The 20672-nt window shown below is 53.7% G+C and overlaps 1 protein-coding gene across 2 annotated transcripts in view; it reads right to left on the bottom strand.

Annotated features, from left to right (window-relative positions):
* Positions 1-1753: 1753 nt before the first annotated feature.
* ZNRF1 (zinc and ring finger 1) overlaps positions 1754-20672 on the bottom strand; it is a 99463-nt gene continuing 80544 nt past the window's right edge. Inside the window, exons 2-5 of one of the 2 annotated variants that reach the window (XM_059381459.1) lie at positions 15577-15672; positions 5684-5789; positions 3971-4062; positions 1754-3095 (exon numbers count right to left, since the gene is read on the bottom strand). In XM_059381459.1, the coding sequence (XP_059237442.1) occupies positions 4005-4062; positions 5684-5789; positions 15577-15672 (260 nt within the window). In that variant the 3' untranslated portion in view covers positions 1754-3095; positions 3971-4004. The remainder of the gene's footprint in view (positions 3096-3970; positions 4063-5683; positions 5790-15576; positions 15673-20672) is intronic. The other variant, XM_059381458.1, reaches the window with a different exon arrangement.

Genomic DNA, 20672 nt, shown 5'->3' with positions numbered 1-20672 from the left:
TTAAACGGCTGCTAGCTGAATGGTCTTAGTGAGCTGCTTCTGCCCAGGAAGCTCCCCAAGGTGTGCAAGGCCCTTAGCCACCTCCCAGTTCCAGCTGGTTTCCTCCCCTCCTGGAAGGACAGAGCTTGGGAGAGCTGCCTGGATGGAGCATGAATGACAGCGCAGCTCTCCCTGGGAAGCCTGGACCAGCCCGGTCCACCCTGCCCTCGGAGCCGGCAATCTGGGTAGATTCTGAGAACACTGCAGCCGGCAGAGGGCCGCCGTGCGCTGGGTGGGAGTGCAAGGCGCTGGGGGTGGGGACAGGGACTGGCCCCAGGAGCCTGGAATAGAGCCCAGTGTGGGCTGCAGCCTGCCCTACCGGGTCACGACCACTTGGCTTACCCAGGGACCTGCTAAGGCCCCCGGGCCAAAGCCGCCAAGGTGGTCACAGAGGCCTCTGCCTGCAGGCCCAGGGGTCAGGCAAGGAGATCTCCAGGGCCAGCTTTGCTAGAGGAATTAAATTTAGAACAGGGAGACACAGTTGCCAGGCAGAAGCAGGAGGTGCTGTGAATAGAACAGTGCTCTTTGCGGGGACGGATCTACGAGGGAACCTGCTCTGCATGTGCCAGAGGCTTCCGGGAGGATTGTTTGCCCCTCACGGTGACCTGAGTTGTGCGGCTCTGTCCCCACTCAAATGCGATCCAACCTGGGGTTCAGGTTCAGAAGGGCCACGTTGTCCCCCCAAGATCATTCTGCCCAACAGAGGAGCCCACCTACAGACAGTTTAGAGCTCATGCTCTTGCTACCCTGGAAAGGGTTGGACCCGGGGGGCAGGGAGGATTGGGGGTTCCCCACCCCAGGTGGGTCTGACGCTAAGGCCCAGGCTCAGACCCGCAAATTCTTTAGCATTTCTCTGAACACTCTGAGTGTGCCTGTGCCTCGGTTCACATCCGCCCCGGCCTGCGGTGCCCTTGCACAGAGTAGGTGCTTCAGGAAGCACTTGACGTTGGAGGACTGCAGAGCCAGGGCCTGAGGAAGGCAGAGCACTCTCCAGGCAACAGCACTGGAGAGGCCCCAGGAGGGGTGTGAGCACAGAAGCTTGGAGGCATCTCCCTCCAGAGCCTTCCTTCACAGGCTCTGCAGGAGGCCCTGGAATGCCGCTCCAGGAGCCTGTCTGGCACAGGGACAGAGGCCAGGCATGAGCCGCTACCCCCTGCTCTGAGCTTCCCGCCCAGCTTGAGGTGTGCCAACTCCTGTGAGCCCGGAGTGGCTGGTTCCAGTTCAAGGGCTCTGAGCTGGCTCAGCCCCAAAGCAGGGCCTCCTTCTCGGCCTCAATGAAGCATGCCCATGAGTCAGCACCGAGATGCAGACTGAGCAACAGGCGAGGCAGGACGGACGTGGGATGGGGAACTGAGGATGAAGGCGGGGACTGGGCCGATACCTGAGTCTGCATCCTCGCAGCCTCCACCAGCTGCAGGATCTTTTTGCCCCCGCAGATCTTTCCTGAAGAGTTCTGTCATAACCACTCCGCAGGTGATGGCAGATGGACTCCATGATGCTTGGGAGGGTCAAAACCCCCGAAGGACTCTGGTATGACCTGCCAGGTTCCCTCTGCCCAGGCATGACTGCTCTGAGGACCACTCCACACTCCTGTAGAGCCAAGTAGCAGCCTGGAAAAGGCTAGGGAGGTAGGTGAGGGAGTGGGGGACAGGCCTTCAACCTCCAATTCTTGAATGTGTAACAATACCTCGTTAAAATAAAGTCACACAGTGCACCTTTTATTAGACATTTTAATACCATATCAAAACACCTTGACTAATGAAGAAAGCTTTTCCCCCAAGCTTTGAACATTTTTTTAAACATTTTATAAGGTTTTTTTTTTTTTTTTTTGTATTTTAATATATAAATACAGAAACCTATCTTGCATGGGCTGATGCCACGTGTGAACATCAATGGCTAAAATGTTCTCAAACAGAGTGCCTGAAAACAGGGATAACTGTACATATTCCTTTAGTAAGTCTTTTGTGTGTTTAAGTTTTCTGGAAACAAAAAATCCACAAGGGTCTAAGAAAAATGTTCTGGCATTTTTGCAGGACACTTGTGATTATTAAATCCTCTGAACTGACCAGAACCAGGAGGAAAGGAGGGAGAGATAAAGGGTAGGGAGAGGAAGAGGTCCTTGATAGGTTGGTGGTTGTTGTTGTTTTTTTGGCAATGAAGTTAAATATCAGGGTCCCAAGGTGAGATATGTGCAAAACCAAGCCAGAAATTGGAGGGGGAAAAATACAAAAAACATTGCAAAAAAAAAAAAAAGAAGAAGAAAAAGAAAAAGAAAGAAAGAAAGAAAGACAAAACACCCAAGGCAGAGTGGTGGTGATAGACAGGGCCAGGGTGGGCGTGGGATGGGATGGTCCTGGGCACAGGAGGAGACCGTGTGCGCGGCCCCGTCCGTCTGTCACTGAGTGGGCTCTAGCTGGGCAGCAGACAGCAATCTGTAAACATCACGAGGGAAAACACCAGTCGACACTAGACTTTTTTTTTTATAATTTTTTTTTTTTTTGTAAACACTTTAGACAGACCCACAATGCCTTTCAAAGGTGTAAAAGAAAATGCCCTTTCCCTCCTGGGAGGAGGGCTGAGGGGAAAGATAGCAGTTGATTCTTCTCTCAAACTCGCTCTCATCCAATTTGGTGTCCTCAGGGAGAAAGGGAGAACCATTTTCTGGAAGTCAGTGCAGAAGGGGTGCCCTGTTCCCACTGGTGTCCCCAGCTCAGCTCTGCCCGTGTCCGATGCCTCCTCTCAGGAACGGGGGCTGGCGGTCCCTGTGTGGACCGGAACACGTAAGTCGCGCTCTGGCAGCCGAGGCCGGCCGCATGCATCCCGCTGAGGCTGGCCGGGCGTCTGTGGTTCCACTCTGGGGCCCGAAGCCAAACGTCCCGCCGGGGTTTGGACTCCCGCTCCGGCGCCGGCCCAGTCCCTCTGCCTCACTCTCACCCTTGCTTTTTCTTCTCCCCGTGTCCTCAGTTTTTGAGGGGAAGGTAAAAAGAGCAAATGTCCCTGATTTGTCTGACATCATCAGCTGTTCTGGGAGCTTACTTGGAATAAATAAAATAAACCTAATGAAAGAACAAAGGAAAACAAAACAAACAAACAAAAACAAGAGAGACAGCGAGAGAAAGAAAAGAAAGGAAGCCCCAAAACCTTTTGATGTGAGATGAGGTGGAGTCAGGGTTTTGGTTTTCTCTGCCGCCTCAGAACTCACAAGGGACAGGGAGGATGGGGACAGGAGAGGGTGGTCAGCTGGGAAGCAAGGTGCCCTGGGGAGGAGACGGGGAGTCAGAGCACAGTTAGATAGGGACCACGTGTGCACATCTGGTGGGGAAGGCTGTGCCGGCCTGCTGCAGAGATTGATCTGGAAGCGGTGTGTGCGTAAGTATGGGTGAGAGTGTGAGTGTGTGTGGGAGGCAGGTGGCCTAAAGGCAGGAAGAACCAGCAGTGACATGATCACGGATGAGCACCGCAGAGGACAGTGTACCGTCCCACAGGGACTCCCACAGGGAGTGAGGTTATCCCCCTGGCCTGAAGAAGCAGAGACCCCGAGAAGCAGGACTTGCCCTCACCACTCCTCCAGCACGAGGCGGAGCAGGACACAAACCCAGCGTCTGGTCCTAGAGCTCGCCGCTGCTTCTCCCACCCGGCACGTTCCACGGGATCTTTCTGAGCCTTCAGGGAGACTCACTTTAGATGTCCGGAATACATGGGTTTTTTCCCAGCGAATGCAATTCTACTGAGCAGCTTCTCCATCAGGTTAGGAGTTTGTATCTGCTAGTCTTCCTGGACAATCATACCCGCCCCCTCACAGAACCATTAACTGGGAAGATGCTCCCTTCTTGGTGGGGTGTGTAAGGGCACCTGAGCTCCCTACCCTCCAGGCCCCAGAGTGACTGGACCCCAGGCCCAGAGTCCAGAGCACCCCCAGCCACGGGCTCACCTTTGAGAGGAGTCAGCAAGCGAGCCCAGCAGGGTCAGTCCGCGGGATGTTCTGGACAAGATCTGTTCACTTCAAACCATGAATCTATGCAACTGAGGCAGGGAGGTGGCAAGGGGAGACACGTTACCACTGACCAGGCTGTTCCTTGGGGTGTGCTCTCCAGGGGTTAGGCTTCTGAGCAGGGGTTTGCTAAATCACTCATGAGGACCTCAGGGGAAAACAAGTATGTCCCCAGACACCCACTTTTTGAAGCAAGAAGGGAGAACACCAAGACTGATGTCAGCTCAGGCTGAGGCATCGGCCCAGCAGGGTGGGTATAGGATTGGCTGGATCTGGGAGCTGCAGGACGCAGGGAGTGTGGCCCTGAGAGGGACCAAGGCTTCACCCGAGGGGAGCCTGGATGGGGTTGGGGCGGTGGGGGGTAACAGCTACCAGGGAGAGGGTGAGAGCGGGACAGCCATACTGGCCAGTGAGCCCACCATCTCTCGGGCTTAAAGCACAAGAAGATGGGAACCAAGACCCAGCAGGCTGGCTGTTGCTCCAGCTTTGGGGTCTGGAGAGCCCCCTCCTTGGTCAAAGGGGCAGCCTTGAGGCTTTGTCCCTGGTGTGACTTCTCAGGAGACATCCTCCCTCCCCACCCCTGCCAAGCTCTACATAGCTTGGTCAGTTGTGGTCAGCGGATGGCCAGAACCCTTCCTGGAGGAGATGGGAAGGGGAGGACCAGCCCTTTGGCTCAATCACGTTGCTGGGGACAGTCAGACAGGGCCAGACAAGAGGCTGACAGTGAAACCCTGGTCTCCAGTGTTCAGAGAAAGGACCATCTGAACCAGACAGGAAACAGAGATTGCCCCAAGAGAGCTTTCTGATTTGTAAGCCAACATCTGGGTATTTTCGAACACAGGAACCAGGTAGATAATTTGCATAATTCTCCCCTAGAGCCCAGCATTTCCATCTTCTGGTTCTGAGCGGTGCGTCCCTGGGGGGCTGGAGCAATCTGTGCCAGACCCAGTCCAAGACCTCCTCCCCTGGGGCCAACCTGGAGCCTCTCATGCACCAGCCACATCTGTGTGCCAGGCGCCACCATTGCCTCGTGGCCAGTAGCCCTGTGAGGCGGGCTGTGAAAAAGCCCGTGTGTCAGAAGAAGTTCTGGGACTCAGGGAGCCAAGAGCAGATGGCACAGAGTGTCCTCCCGTCTTGGGAAAAGAGGTGTCTTCTTTCTAGCTGGAAGCAAGACCACGGCTCGTACTAGAGCCTGAGAATGACTCTGAGCCCTGCTAATTCCAGCAGCTTTTCGTGCCGTGGCTGCCCAAGTCGTGGCTATTCTTGCCTCTGGCCCTCGGGGGAGAAGGGACAGGGGCTGCACGCACTAGCCCTCTGTGCAGCCTCTCTGGCATGGATGACAGTTCTCGTGCTGTGGAGCAGCCCGTGGAGGAAGAAAAGGCTCAGGGAGACATGCAAAAGCAACCTCTTTCTGGGTGGGATCTTAAGTGCCTCTCGCCTATGGGCTCCGCAGGTCTCTGTCAGCCCTTACCATCCAGGCCATCACACCAGAGACCTGCTCTGCCCCCACTTAGAGCCCTTGGCAAAGAGGTTGTCCCACCACGCGAGGGGACTGAACGGCTAGTGGTGAGGGTGCCCTCCCACCCCAGCAGCAGGGAAGGGGCCCTCTGGGATCGCAGATGGAGCTGACCGGCCCTGGGGGCCCTTCCATACCTTTTGTGATAAATGCACAGGCAGGGCAGCCTGGCTATCGTGTCCCCCTGAAGCAGCTCCTCCAGGCAGATCACACACTCACCCGCGTCTTTCGTCAGCACGTCATCTGCAAAGGGGGGGGGACAGAGGAGAGCGGAAGATGGTCAGTCACTAGCAGACAGGTGGCACAAAGCGGGCACAGGTCTGCGAACTGGGTGGGACCCTTGGGCCACCTGAAGTGGGCAAGGCTGTATGGGTGACACAGGAGCCCAAGGGTTTGCTGACCCGAAAGCCCTCCCTGCAGTGACAAGACATGCATACTGCACATCCATGATCTCAAGACCAAGTGGGACCAATCACCAAGAAAGTGGCCAGGGGACGAAGGGCAAAAGGGGCTCGGGCGGGGACAGGTATGTCGCAGAGGCCAGCTGCCTCCCTGAGGAAACCTTCCCCCAAACATGTGGACCAGGTGCCTGGAGTTCTGGTTTGGCAAAGCACGGAGGTGGGGTGTGAGGGAGAGAGGATGGAAGAGCGGGAGCTGGGGCGAGCCCGTCCGCAGCAGCATGGCTCGCAACAGCCGACGGGTGGAAACAGCCCTGGCGCCCCCGGCTGAGAACTGGATCAACAAATCCATACAGCGGAGTGTCGCTCGGCCATGGGAAAGGGGCGGACACGGATGCGGGCTGCAGTGTGGATGGACTTGGAGAACATCACGTGAAGGGAAGGAAGCCAGACACAAAAAGTCCCCTATTCAACGACTCCTTTCTATGAAATGTGCAGCGCAGGCCAATCCGAACAAGACATAGGCCCAGGGCTGGGGCAGGAGGGTTGCGGGGTGACTGCTCTATGGGGCAGGGGTGTTCTTCTCCTCTTCTGGTGGTGTTCTTAAGAACACTTACGATGAAATCTACCCTCTTGACAGATTTTCAAGAGTGCACGACAGTACTGCTAACTGCAGCCGGATCTCCAGAACTTACTCATCTGACATGACTGAAACTCTACACCTGTTGAATAGCACCTCCCTACTTCCCCGTCCCCTTGGCCCCGGTGACCCACTCTTCTACCCTCTGGCTCTGTGAGATGGACTCTTATTTCAGGTAAAAGTACAATCACGCAAGGGGTTTTCTTTGGAAAATCCTAACTAGAAAGAGATGGTGGTGGTGGTAGCATTGGGAAGGTTCTAAATGGTACTATGACTCAATTTAAAAAAGAAGAAAAGGTCCCCCACACAAAAAGGAACAGGAGGAAGCCACTGGACACCCCAAGCCCTTCGCACAGCCATAGTTGGAAAAGCCTGAGCACACAGAGGGAGCACTGTGGCTGGGGCAGCAGCCCCTTATTAAATTTCTATGACATTCTGGGCACTGGCAACTCTGCGAAGAAGCCACGGCCTCAGGACTGAAGTCACAGTCTCACAGAGGAGGCGGACAAGAAAATGGAAATGAACAGCACACGAACTTCTAGGAAGCCTTATGATGCATAAAAGCCCAGGTAAGAAGGGATGGCTGATGCCCCATCAGGGTGCGGACATTTCAGGCAAAGGGAACAGTATCTGTGCACTGGGAAGAGCGGGAAGTTTGCTAAGGCATCTGCAGAGAAACATAGGGGCCACAATGGGGTGAGACAGACACCCCCAGGACAAACTCGTGTTCTGCTGTGGTGCCTAGGATTCATGTGGTTCATCAGGAGCCTCTGGAGACGCATTCTGATCACCGCTGGTCTCTGCTAATACTGGAGGATGGGCTCGCAGAGCTCAGAGATGGGGAGCCCGCGGCAGCAGTGCAGGAGGGAAGGACTCAGGACCTGCACTAGCCACGGGGGCAAGGAGGGAGAGATGGCATGTGCTGACCAGGGCAGCTGGGCAAGTGGCAGGTGCCTAGGAGAGGGGACCCAGGAAGAGAAGGTCAGGCATGAGAAGTGAGTTGAGTTGGGTGCGAGGTGCTGACCAGGTGTCTCCACTGGGACATGCTAATGGAAACCTCCAGGAGTCCACTGCAGTCTAGGGCTGGGGTTTGGAAGAGAGATGTGGGTGACGAGTGTAGACGTGGGATAGAGATTCAGCTGAAATCCAAGAAGGCAGAAGACAGAACACAAGGTTAACTCTAACATCTGAAAGGCAGGTGCAAGGGTGAGGGAAGCCAAGGTTACTCAGAAGTTCCCCAAACCACAGGAGAAATGCCAAGGAGGGGGTGATGGATGTGGAGAAAGGCGAGCTGGAAACAGGATCAGTTCCTCACTACTTGTTCTCGAGCACGGCCACTGACACACACCGAGATGGTGTGTGTTCAACTGAGCCGCAGTTTCACGAGCGAGGCAGGACGTATGTGTCATCCCTGTCTTGCCAAGGAGGACACGGAAGCCAGAGAAGTCAAACATCTTGCCTCTGCAGGGCCTGAAACCCTTCACTTGGTGCTCCTCACCCTTGCTGTTTCTAGGTCCTCCCTCTGATTGCTCTGGTGGGAAAGGAAACATCTGGGGCCCAGAAAATGAGGATTCTTCAAGGCCTAGAGAGCTAAAGTGCCTTAAAGCTCCCTACCAGGAACTCTGACAAAAAAGCCCAAGTTAGGAACAGTTCAGTACTGATGTCCCTGGGCATAAGAGCTGTGGGAAAAGTCACTCTCAGCTGCCTGGCCATGACGACCTGGGATTGTCCCCTGCCAACATCAGGCTAACCCACAGGCCCCCCTGAACAGAAAAAGCAGGTGGCGCATCATTGGTCTGCCAGTGGTCACCTCAGACTCCCAGTGTGGCAAGCAGTGGATCAGCAGAAGAGCTTGATCCCATGTCCTACGGCACCAGATGCCCTCCTTACTGAGTACGTGTGTGCATCTGTGCGTTCATGTAAGCCCAGGAAACATCTGGAGGAGCTACACTTCCATGTTGAAGGCAAGGAAGACTAAAAGCAGAATGTTTTTATGTGTTTTTGAATGTACTCGCACGTGCATTACCTGTAGAATTAAAAACCCCAAGAAGGAAGCGTACTGGTGTTTTCATGTGGCTCTGAAACGTGTCGACGGGGAAGATGGGTTTGGTGGATGGAGCCAAGTAACTGAGCGCCTGCAGGGAAACGCAGACTCTGGATGGTGAGGATCTGGGCGTTCACAGTAAAACCCTCAAACTGTACTCCATGTTTGACACTTTCAAAATAAAACATTGCAGGAAAAATCCCCAATAAGGATGGGGGGGAAAACCGGTCTGGGCTTTGAGAAGGCAGAGCTGTCTTGCAGACATTCCTGGGTGCTGACTTCTGCCCTCCCTGCCTCGGGAGTCTCATTGGTACAGGGAGTGTGGGCCCTGGGTCCCGGTCACGCCCCTCTCTCCACACTAATGGCTGAATTCCTTTCCTGCGGACAGTAAGGTTACAGATCCAAGTTATCATCCCTTCCATTTCCCCCCACTGACTGGCACCCCAGCTGTGAGGCCAAGGGGTTATGTTGGAATTCCCTGGGTTCCAAACAGCTCCTTGCCCGGCCAGCTGTGCTCTCCACCTGCACAGGCTTCTGGCCAGGGTAGAGGTGACGGAGCTAGGGGGCGGGAGCCGGGAATGGAGATAAGACTTGAGATTTGCTTCTTCAACAGGACTGGACTTGACCCTCCTCTCTGTTCATACTGGATGTCACTGAGGGAAGGGCCAGGCGTGCGTAGGAGACAGGAGGCGCAGGGGCGGTTCCTTTTCCTTACCAAGGATTCAGGCTTGAGCACATGAAGGTCAGACGCATTTTTGTCCTAACAGTCCACTACCAGCACATGACACTTCGCAGACAGCACCGCGCTGTGCCTCACCAGCCAGCCTGGGGCTGCAGCGTGGGTGGGAATGAACTCGGACTGGCCCACGCAGCTGGCAAGGGTGGGGAGCCCATCTCACCGTGGCCTGGAGTGCCGAGGATAGGGAGGAGTTGGGGGCTGGGAACCTGACAGTGTGGGGAGGCCAGTGGTGTCCACACCCAGTGTTGTGCCCAGGGAGTGGCATTCTTCCCGGAGCGGAAAACAGGAGGTACACAGATCCGGCCACAGGCCTGAGTGGGCTGAGTAAAACTTCCTGTCCCAGTCCCTGGAGCTCTGGAATCGGCAGCCCCCAGATGTCCCTGGGAGCTCAGCAGGAGGGTGGAAGTGGCTGAAACCGATGCCTGGCTATCAACAGGTTCCTATGTGATTTCCACACCCTTTCTGCAGGAGGCTACTGCCCGCCGTTGGGAACCTCCAGGCCCAAAGCCAAGGACCCTGGGCCTGGCACAGATTGAGGCCACCTGGTAGACAGACGCAAATGTCCCTTGGTATCCCTAGGTACCCACAGGATGGGGCCTTAACCGATGCTGGTTGTTGAGAACCCAGAAATGAAGCTCTGCCTTCTGCTTTTGTCTTACTGGCTCTTAACCACTGCCCCCACCCACCCCTGCCCCGCCCAAGCTTCCTGATGCCCTGTGCAAAGCCAATGTCACTGCCCAAGGGGGGTCTTCGAAGTGTTTGGTCCGGCTGGGGGTGGTGCTTGATGATGCCAATGCCTGTCCCTCCAACTACACCAGGGAACCAAACCAGATGCAAAGCTCTCCGGTGCCACAGCAGGGGGAGAGGTAATGCCTGGGCAGCGGCTGGGGTAGGGCAGGGTGGGAAGTGACTGCTTAGTTCTGCTCTCTCTCTGAGATACAGGGGGAGCACTCTTGAGAGCAGCTGTTTGTCAAAGAAAGATCTAGGACAAGGAGAGAAAGGAGGCTTCACTTCTTTGGGGTCAGCTGTATGGCAGGACTTCACAGAAACCTCTCAGTGAATGCTAAAGACCCTTTGGGCAGGCGGGGACGGGGTGTCTCTGAATCAGCCCATGTAGCTGGTAAGTGGCCATGGCTTCCAAGGCCAGTTCCTTCTACTTGGTGACCTTACCTCCTCTCCTGGTCTCCAAGAGACCAGGCAATAGGGTCTCTTCCCTTGAGGCTAGAAAGCACCAGCCATCTCAGTTTCAGCTCTTTCTCTCCTTGTGGATTTGTGCATGCGGGGCCCAAGAAGGGGGAGAAGCCTAGGTGCAGGGAGCGGCACTGCCCCCAACAGCCCCGAGTGCCACTGTGAGGCTGCGCTGCCCTGTGGAGAGCCCCGGCCCCCACACTCCCCAGGGGACGTCCAGAGCTGCTGGCGTCATGGGTGGGGGGCGGGGAGGCTGAAGCTGGTACAGCTCAGAGTCAGCCGCTGAGGGCAGGACCAGACATCATGCGTTTCCCCTGGTGCTGGGAAGGAAGGTAGGAGCCAGAAGGAGAACCCCTATTGCCTCCCCAGCAAATGCAGAGCTGCCGGCCCCCGTCTCCTGCGGGTTAGGGAGGGATGGTGCCATCAGTGCCAGGTGTTGCCAGCTCCCTTCTTGGGAAATCTCCAGGAAAAGGGAAACCTAGAGCAGAGAGATCCCCTACCAGCGGTGGCATCCCCACCCAGACACCCCAGACTGCTCCAATAATGGAAGCCCAGCGAGAGTCAGCCAATAAAGCTCAGGCCTGGAGGACTTCCTCTTCAATAGGGCTCCCCACGGTGACCCCACTCAGTCCCTTCTCTTGCAGCCACCTGATTCTTGTGTCCCCACTGTGGCAAGCCCCTGTGTGTCTCCGGCCCGCTGACTCCTCACTCACCCAACAGCCAACTGGTCAGCAATGCTGGAGCTCCCTCCGGCCCTCCCTCCTGGAGGAGGGGACACCTCAGTCTGGCACTGCCGCAGGTCTAACAATAGCCCCTGGCAGGGCCCCATTGGGCTGGGCACACTCCTCGGCCGGCCAGGACCTGGTTCCTCCAGGCCTAAGAAAAGGCACTTCCATCCCAACCACAGGGTCTCAGCAGGGACGCAGGCCAAGTAAGCACCATTTACACACGTCTGCTGGCTTGGGGAAAACTAGCAGGAAGTATTGCTGCTTTTAGGGGAGTCAGATTCTCGCTCCTTCAAAGAAACTTTGCACAACACGCAGCATTTTCAGAGCCCTGAAGTTGGGGGCAACGACTTTTGGCAGAGAGGAGGAGAGAGGGTAGGGAGGACCTAAAACGCAGGACATGGTCTGCACTCCAGAAGAGAGCTGAGCATCTCCTGAAGCTGCTTTACCAGGCACTAAGCTTCCCTTAGTGCTGCTGGCAAAGGAACCTGAAACACCCCAGAATCTACCGGAGCCACAGACCCCTGGCTGTCTTGGAATCAGGGTCTCCTAAACTTTCCACAAACAGCTGGCCATCCATTGTGCCCGCCCCGTCACGGTATCGGGACTCTCTTATGTTCACAACAAAATCAGGTCCCCCAGCCCATCTCAAGGCTCATTCTGCCAGCTGAGGTCGAAACTGGGATGCATATTCTTGAGGGTGAGTCTCAGCTCTCAGGACTACAAACAGATGTTGAATAGGAGAGAAATCAGAGGCCTACTAAAGCTCACCACATTTACCCACAGAAGTGGGACGGACCAACTCCCCCCTCATCTCCTAGGGGTCCTGAGTTCAGAGCGGCCCTTGGGTGAGGAGGAGGAGGGATGGCGCGCTCTCTGCACCCTCTCCATGGTGTAGGCAACTCACAAGCCTTCTGAGCCAGGTGCTTGCCCTGGGAGCACCAGTTCCTGCTCTTCACACTTCTCTTGAGCACTGGGTGGACCAGTTAAACTAGTCTTGCCTTTCCTAAGTTGTTGTGTTTTTTTTTTTTTTTTTTAATCTGGCAGGCCGCTACTGGAGGTTTTCCAGCCCACAGCTCAGGCCAACCCTCATAATAAGAAAAATACTACTTTCTATCTGCCTCATTTAGGAGGTTTCTACTTTTTTTCCTTTGGTGGTTAACTAAATTTCATCTTATATAACCACTGTAAATTTTCTAGAAATTTCCCCCAATTAGTGCCAGCAATTACAGAAAGTGTGTGTATGTGTATGTCAATGAGAAATCTCCAGGGGAGTGACCAGGAGTTCTGGTGAATCTTCATAAGAAAATGGCACTTTGTGGGGCGCCTGGGTGGCTTAGTGGGTTAAAGCATCTGCCTTCAGCTCAGGTCATGATCCCAGGGTCCTGGGATCGAGCCCCGAATCAGGCTCTCTGCTCAGCGGGGAGCCTGCTTCCCCCCACTCTCTGCCTACTTGTGATCTGTCAAATAAATAAATAAAATATTAAAAAAAAAGAAGAAGAAGAAGAAGAAGAAAGAAAATGGTACTTTGTTTTCTATCCACTAAGAAAAGCTCATCTTGCCCATTTTCCAGAAGATTCCAGGAGCTGCACACTTTATAGATTCTTTAAGTCTTCTCACATTTCTTTTTAACAGAAAAGATCTAGTAGAAGGTGGGGAGGATGGGGTGATGAGAAATCATGGGCAAACTATGTTATTGGCAAAACTAAAATAAACACCTAGAGGCCCTGACTTGGTTGGCCTATGGCCCCTGAAAGGCCTGTCCTACATGTGAAGTAGAACAGGCCCTAGACGAGCTCTGGAGACTTCCACTCCATACACACACTCCAGGTGGCAAACACCTTCTCTTATCTGGAAGGTTCAAATGTCTTCAGCAAACATAGAGACTGGCTCCCGGGAGCCCGGCCATTAATGCGTAGGTCTCCAGGGAGAGGCTGGCCATCATTTCTGAAGCATCTTCATGGCCTTAAGTCAAATTCCACTGACAGGACCAGATGCAACACACTTCTCTTGCCTCTGCTGGGAAGGATTGGCTTTTGCAGAAGAGAACCTTGAATTTAAAGCCTCTAGTTCTCACACACACACATACACACGCACTCTCTCTTTCTCTCTCTCTCTCTCACACACACACACACATCCTGAAGATGTAGCTTTCAATTAGAGGAGGAGGGGAAATGGGACCAGGATGGGAACAGCTGCACTTCTGTCTTGGGCTGGTTGGCCAACTTCCTCTTCCTCTAAGGGGACTGTGAGTGTGACTTCTGCGGGTGGCATGTGCTCAGACTGGGCTGCCAAGCAGTGAAGGGGACAGGTAGAGGGGGCCCTGCCCTGTGGCTGTGGGCATAGAGGAGAACTCTGGGGAGCACCAGGCACTTATAAGGCCCTCACCTTCCCAGCTCAATGAATGGGGTGTGTGGGTACCTGTCACACAGGTGGCCCCAAGAGCGCTCTGTCCTCCACAGCTGCCCTTGCAAAGTTCTCCCTGATGATGTCAAGAACCCAGTCCTCTCGGACGGAGGCAACTCTGAGGCTGCTTTGTGTTCTTATGACAGCAAGGCAGTGTCTACAGAGAACTCTCCCCAGCCACCCACAGGACAAAAAGCGGTCTTCATGAGGGCTATGCACATGTGGAGAATGAGTGAACACAGTTTCTGAGGCCATGGCTGGGGAGGGCTGTGGGCAACAGGAGAAGACTCGACACCCTCCATGGTCCCAGGCAGAGACGAGGGGCAGAACCAAGTGGAGCTGGAGCATCCTTTAAGGAACGTGCACTGACGAGTCTGACAGGAAGCCCAGAGCTCACATGACAATGTTTCAGAGAATGGCAGCAGTCAGTGTCCTGGGACAGGGAGAGGGTGTCCTCAGGGTAGAACAGGGGCTTCCTGGGTACCAGGTGGGAAATAGAGAGGATGGGAGCACCGGGGGTGGGGGCAGGGCCCACAACTTGTCTTGCAGCCTCTGACCCCACCAAGTATGACTGACTGAGGGTGGCTGGGACAAGAAGGTAACTAGCCTACCCACATGCATGCAGAAATTTCGGCTAAGCAAGTAAGTAAGAGATAAAAGAATAGTAGGGTGTGCTTTTAGGAGCAGGAGTAGATCAGATTTGTCAGATGCACTTTGTAGGAGCAATCTGGAATCATCGGGCCTCCCTAGACTAACGTTGTGTGGAGGCAGGAGTGCATCTGGGTCTGAGGAGGCAGGAGGCCAAGCACAGCTCTGGAAGGAGAGTCTACCCGGGACACTTTCATTGTCAGGACGGGGCTCAAGTGATCCCAGGCTCACCTCCCATCCAGTCCACAGACTGAGAACTCGCTGAACCCTTCCCGAGTGCTGCTCTGACTTCAACCCCAGGGAGCAGCCCAGTGACAGGGCTGGGACACAACCTCCTCCAATCCAGCGCCTGCTCTGGTAGAAGACGAATTTCTCTGGTGAACGTGGTCTGGAGACCAGATTAAGCACGTAACAGTGGAAGACCAGAGAGCTGCTGGCAGCCCACAGGACCCAGCACTAAAGAGAGGTCAGTCCACTCTGGAAAATGACAAGAGGAAACTCAAGAGGGGTTCACATCTTTGAGGGTGACTGTCTCAATCAATGGCTGCTGTAACTTCCTGACCACTGACCCTTGACAGTCCCATTTCATGGACAGAAAACCAAGGCTCTGCTATGCTGAGCAGCTTGTGTAAGACTGTATAGTCTCGAAGTGATGGAGGCAGACTTTGAATTCAGATTGGCTGGGTCCCAAATCTTGACCCACAGCATACCAGGCCCATGCTGACACTTCCTTCGTCCGCAGAGGTTGCGTGTTTCATGGGACGGCCTGGCCTGGTGATTCTACCCCCTGTTGCACTCCCTGTTGCACCCCACTGCTCAGCTCTGAGGCAGCCTCCAAGGTGGGAAGCAGTGTGGCCTTGGTGGACTAACTAGGTGGCAGGTCAGCATTTTATTTTCTGAAGGGTGTCCGCTCGCTGAAGCTATTGTGCTGTGCACACCAGGGGCACCAAAGCCTCCTCCCCTAAGGAGGGGGCGTCCTCCCCAGGCCCCCAATGGCAGGTGCATAAATGGGCAAAGGCCTAACTGAGCACACTGAGAGCCTGTCCAGGGCCGCAGGCCTGACCCCTGGGCCTGCCTTCCTGTTCTGCTCTGCTTCCTTCCCAGCTGCTGCACCAAGATCCCTTGAACAGTCAGTTCCTCAACACCACGCAGGCGCTCCTGCCGGAGAACGGGGTGGCAACGCTGCCCAGAGCCGCACGAACTGAAGACTCTCCTTTGGAGGGCCCCCCACCAAATCCTTACCGTTGTAGGAGAGGCGAGGTTTGCTCAGACACATTATAAAGTGCATTTCCATCTCATCAGAAGCCACAGACTTGGAACAAATGGGGCACTTGAAACCTGCAAGAGAGGAGAACAGTATGAAACACTTCCTCCAAGCCAAGCACACCCACAACCAACACAGAGGCCCCAAGACAGCTATGGTCAGGGGGTTCAGGGCCAACGTGGAGGACTACAATCTAGACAGACCCTAGACCCGATCCCTCCTTCGTTCCTTCTGTTATTTTATCACAACCTCCCAACGCCCACTGTCCCGCCAGTGCGATCCCTGCCAGGCCCCTTGGCGAATCTTATCCCGAGGCCCCGGGCTGGTTTGAGTTTTATTTTCCTTTAGACCCTTTCCCAAGGGGCTCCAGTGGACAGCAGGCATAGGCAGGGATGCAAAGCGTGGAATAGCCCTCCTCCTCACAGCCCTCAAACCACTGGGCTGGGCACCTGTGGGAGGAAGCCTGACAGCAGTCAGCTCAGCATGTGCATCCTTCACCTGCCCGCCCCTGCCCCCCGAACCAGGTAGCACCTCCGTCCCACCGGGCCTCCCTGTTGCTCAGGCAGCTGTCCTCTGAGAGTGTGGAGCAGCAGGGTGGCCCTCTGGAGCACTCCCAGATGCCACGCGCGCCTTGGCCGTGTGCCACTAAGAGTAACAGCTGTTGCACAAGATCCGGCGAACACAGGGTGGTGTGACCCCGCCGTCCCACCGCCATGGGAGTCTGGATTGCTCATACATCTGGGCAGTTCAGTCAGAACTGTACCAGTATTGGGAGATTTCCGCCGAGAATCTTCTGAGCTAAACTCGATTAAACGAACACAGTCCCTTGACTTATTTTTTTAATAAACACCTTAAAGATAAAAAATTTCCAATTTTCCCCCATTTTATTTTTGAAATTATTTTCAAATGATCAATTCTGCTCCATTCTACCAAAATGATCTAATACCACTGGAAAGTTATTACTCATTTGTCCACATCAAATTTCACACATTGCAGCTTCTCCCTTTTGTGACCATAATTCCTACTTGTCCCCAAGCTTGGATTTCCTAGGTTCAATACAGCACATCTAAATCTTGTTGTGAAAATCTGACTCTCCTGTTAACTTTCCAAAGCATTCTATGCCCAGTTTCACTGGACGCTGGTAATATCTATCGGCAACACTTCCTATGAAACAGGTAAGAGGTGGAGGGCTCATATTGACTGTTAGCTGCTCCTGGACAGCGGAGGAGGTCACACTTTTCTTCCCAGGGCCTTGCTCACTCTATATGGGAGCCCTGGACTTTGAGAGCTGCAGGTGTAGAGACAGGAAGCAAGCCAGCTCCTGTGTCCCCATGTAGGGCATAAGCACTTTGCTCAAAGTCTTCTCCAAAACCTCCTCTTTTCAGTGACAATGAACTATAGGACGAGACAGAAAATCCAGTGTCCAGTTAACTATGGACAAAGTGGACCTCAGACTTCGGGGCACAGTCCCTATTCCCCTGACCCCTTTCCTCAAAGATCGTGGGCATCCTGTGTCTCAGCTAAAAAGTCTTGCAAGTGCTATCAATCCAAGGATCCTGGCCAAGCTTTGAGCAAGGGCTATACTTTCTGATCTCTAGGTGGGTTATGAATCCATTAATAACAAAGCCAGAAAACTGATAAGAAACATGGTGGGCAGAGGGTCCATCCCCTGTTTTCTGGCAAAACCAGATCTCAGATGTGCCAGGCTGATTCTCTTCTAACCCAGGTCAGAAATCTACAGACCCAGTGTGACACATGTGGTGGACAGGAAAGTAAGGAACTTGAGTCTTGTACAATGAGGATGTCTTCACATCTACCCTAAGTCCCTCTGCAGCCTTGAATCTGCCCTCATGCCCATAAACTAATATTAAGAAACATTCCACAGAATTACCAACCATTGGGAGATTGTCTCTTTTTCTTCAGAGTTCTTCCACCTTTTTTTCAGGCTCAAAAGACCAAGGTTTTGTGACACCTTAAATGACTATAGGACATTTCTAGTTTCAACTTGTTACACGTAAGCACCCTGTCTGCAGGCTGAGGGCTCACAGCTGAGAGCACGTCAGGCTGGATGTGCCCTGGACCAGCTCCTCCAAAACCAGGGCCTGATACAGTTGCTGGGAATACTGACGTGAACTATTACTACTGAGAGGAGGCCTTATGCCCCGCATTACTTGCTTTTCTGATAACCTAGAACAGGTTCATGGTTATCACTATAATAGCATCAATCACCCCCGTGTCCTAACATGACTCCTTGAATGCAGGACAGGGAGTTGAGTTATAGCTAAGGTACTGGGAAGTAGGCCACCCAACGAGAAGGTCTACAAGGAAACGTCATTGGACATTTATGTCCCAGAAAAACAAACCAAGGTGAGACTCCCAGGGTTAGGCCAGTGCCCTCATTGTAAAGAGAAAGAGGCCTTGAAGAAGACTCAGGCTCAAACACTTGAAGGGGCGGGGCTGAGGCGGGTCAGATTTCTTAGGCCACTGAAAATCCTTTCTATCCAGGAAGAACAAGCCGACTACACGTGATATTGTGATTTACAGTAAGAACTATGTATTTGGTCTTCATCCCCTTCCTGGCACAGAGTTCCTAACACCCTGGGAATTTCCTAACATTATAAGACCAGTAGTATTTGGTCTTTTGTCACTGGTTCCCAAATAGCTCCAGAGCTGTAATGTGAAAGGAACGTCTTGTTACTCATAACAAGTCCCTTTCAAACGCACCAAAATTTATGTTAATGAGGTGACTCTGGGAAACTTCCTTGCTAAACTAAAGATGGAGGCTAGTTGCAAGGGGAACCAACCAGCTGATTAGAGGATCGGAACTTTTCGTCGCACCCTTCAACCCCTGGGGAGGGGAGGGGGCTGGAGATGGAGTTGGTCACCAATGGCCACTGATTCCATCAATTATACTTGTGTAATGAAGCCTCCATAGACCCCCCAGAGGATGGGGGTCAGACAGCTTCCAGGGCGGTGAATACATGAAGATTCAGGGGGGTTGGCACCCCAGGACAGGATATGGGGGCTCCATGCCTTGTCCCTATGTCTTGTCCTCTGCATCTCTTCCATCTGGCTGTTCCTGAGTTATATCCTTCTATAATAAAATGGTCATCAAGTAAGTAAAATGTTTCTCTGAGTCTTGTGAGTTGCTCTAGCAAATTAAACAAACTTGAGAGGGGATCATGGGAACATCTCACTAAGTGCAGTCAGGCAGAAGCAGAGGTGACAACCTGAACTTGTGACTGGTGTCTGAAATGGGGGGCAGTCTCAGGGGACGGAGCCCTTAACCTGTGCGGTCTGATGTTATCTCTGGGGAGACAGGGTTGAAACTGGGTTAACTGCACAGTGGTACCGGGAAAACACCTCAGAACAGGGTTTTAAGAAGAGGTGGGTCAGGAAACATTACATCGGGAGAGGAAGCAGCGCCGTGGTAGGAAGAGACCTACATTTTAGCAAAAGCAGGGTTAGTGCCACTTGTGAGACCTTCCTCTGGAATGGGGGGCAGGATTAAGGATTAAAAAAGAACTCACAGACTATTACATGAGTAGGAAATGACAAGATGACTTGGGTTTTCCAGCTTCGAGATGTGGTTAAGTAATCTCCACTCCCTGGACCTCTGTGTTCTCATCGGAAAGAAAGAGGACTTGGCCTCTCTCTTGCAAGGATCGGATGAGGTGAGAAGACTGCAAGTGCCCGAGGAAGCAGCTAATCAAATGTATCATCCAGCCCAGCAGCACGGAATGAGGAAGGAGGAAGGAGGACTGGGGAAGGGTTTGGGGGGCCAGGAGACGGGGGTTGGGGATGGCGGAGCAGCAGGGCACAGAGGCCATAGGTCACGCAGAGTGGGCCTGCAGAGCGGGTAGGGAGGGAGTGGCCACCTCTCCTTGTCCCACTGGCTCCCTGTGCACTTCTGGAGCATCACACGCGGCACTTTGCTAAACCCCATGTGGAATGAGGCTCCCCGTTCAGCCTGTGGCTCCCACTCTTGCAGCGGGTGACCAACAGCAGCTCGAGGGCACTGAGTGGTCCCTGTGAGCAGCCACTGGGCTGTGTGTGTCTCCTCACTGACGGGGTGACGGAGGGGGTACTGCCGTGAGCTCGACCTCGCAGAGCTGGCACACAGCGCCCAGGAAGCCTCACCGCCTGGCGTGTGCCCTGCTTGCCGAGCTGGGCGACAGGAGGGCTGGTATAGGAGGATGGCGTGCTACGGCAAAGGGAACATGAATGCCACACAGATGCTGGGTATTACGAAATAATAACTTCAAATCCTCCACACTGTCCCAGCACTTTCTTCTGAAGCACGTGGGCCTGGATAATCCCATACACGGAAGCAATCGGCCATTTTTTTTTCCTCCTGGGCATTGCTCACATGGAAGGACAGAGCTGTGCTCTCTACTTGACGCCTGTAACACTGGGGGTTAAAAGGCCGAGTTTGCAAATCACCTTTGAAACGGAAAATAAAAGACAAGAGGGAAGGGGGAATAACTGATGTCCCCACCTTCTTTCCTGGAAGGTCATCCCATGATTCAGACGGGTGCTACCACTCTACTGCCCCAACCTTTTCTTGTAAATGTCCAGTCACAATTTAGCATCAACAGAGCTATGGAATGATACATACTGTGATCCTTATGAACTACCGGGAGGTTAAAGTATCTAGGAAATTTTGATACCATTTTGGAAAAAAGTTCGAGCCAAATTGAAATCAGCCCGTGGACAAAGACAAAGGCTCACGAAGTCGCCCAACTGATGAGATTGACTCCAATTTCAGGAGAGCCCTTCATCAGCCCTCAAGAAGTGTGTGCACGAGATGCTTTCTTTTCCTTCATGAGAAAGCTACAGTAGAGTCTTTGGGACAGGTGCTCCCTGCCTGCCCCTGAGACCTGACTGCCCACTGCACCCCGGGAGCTGGGAGGCAGGCAGCACACGCACCCGGCCACTCTCCCTCTCCCGATCTTATTTTCTGTCAGAAGCAGCGCCCTGCACACGTTGGGTCTTTAATTTGAACAGAGTGAAGGGCCGGCTTCACTCACCGCCCCCAGCTTGCTGGCCAAGTCTGAGCGCGGTTCCTCTCAGT

This window comes from Mustela nigripes, chromosome 17 (genome assembly GCF_022355385.1).
Source record: "Mustela nigripes isolate SB6536 chromosome 17, MUSNIG.SB6536, whole genome shotgun sequence".
Taxonomy (NCBI): domain Eukaryota; kingdom Metazoa; phylum Chordata; class Mammalia; order Carnivora; family Mustelidae; genus Mustela; species Mustela nigripes.
This window is presented reverse-complemented; position numbering and strand designations above follow the sequence as displayed.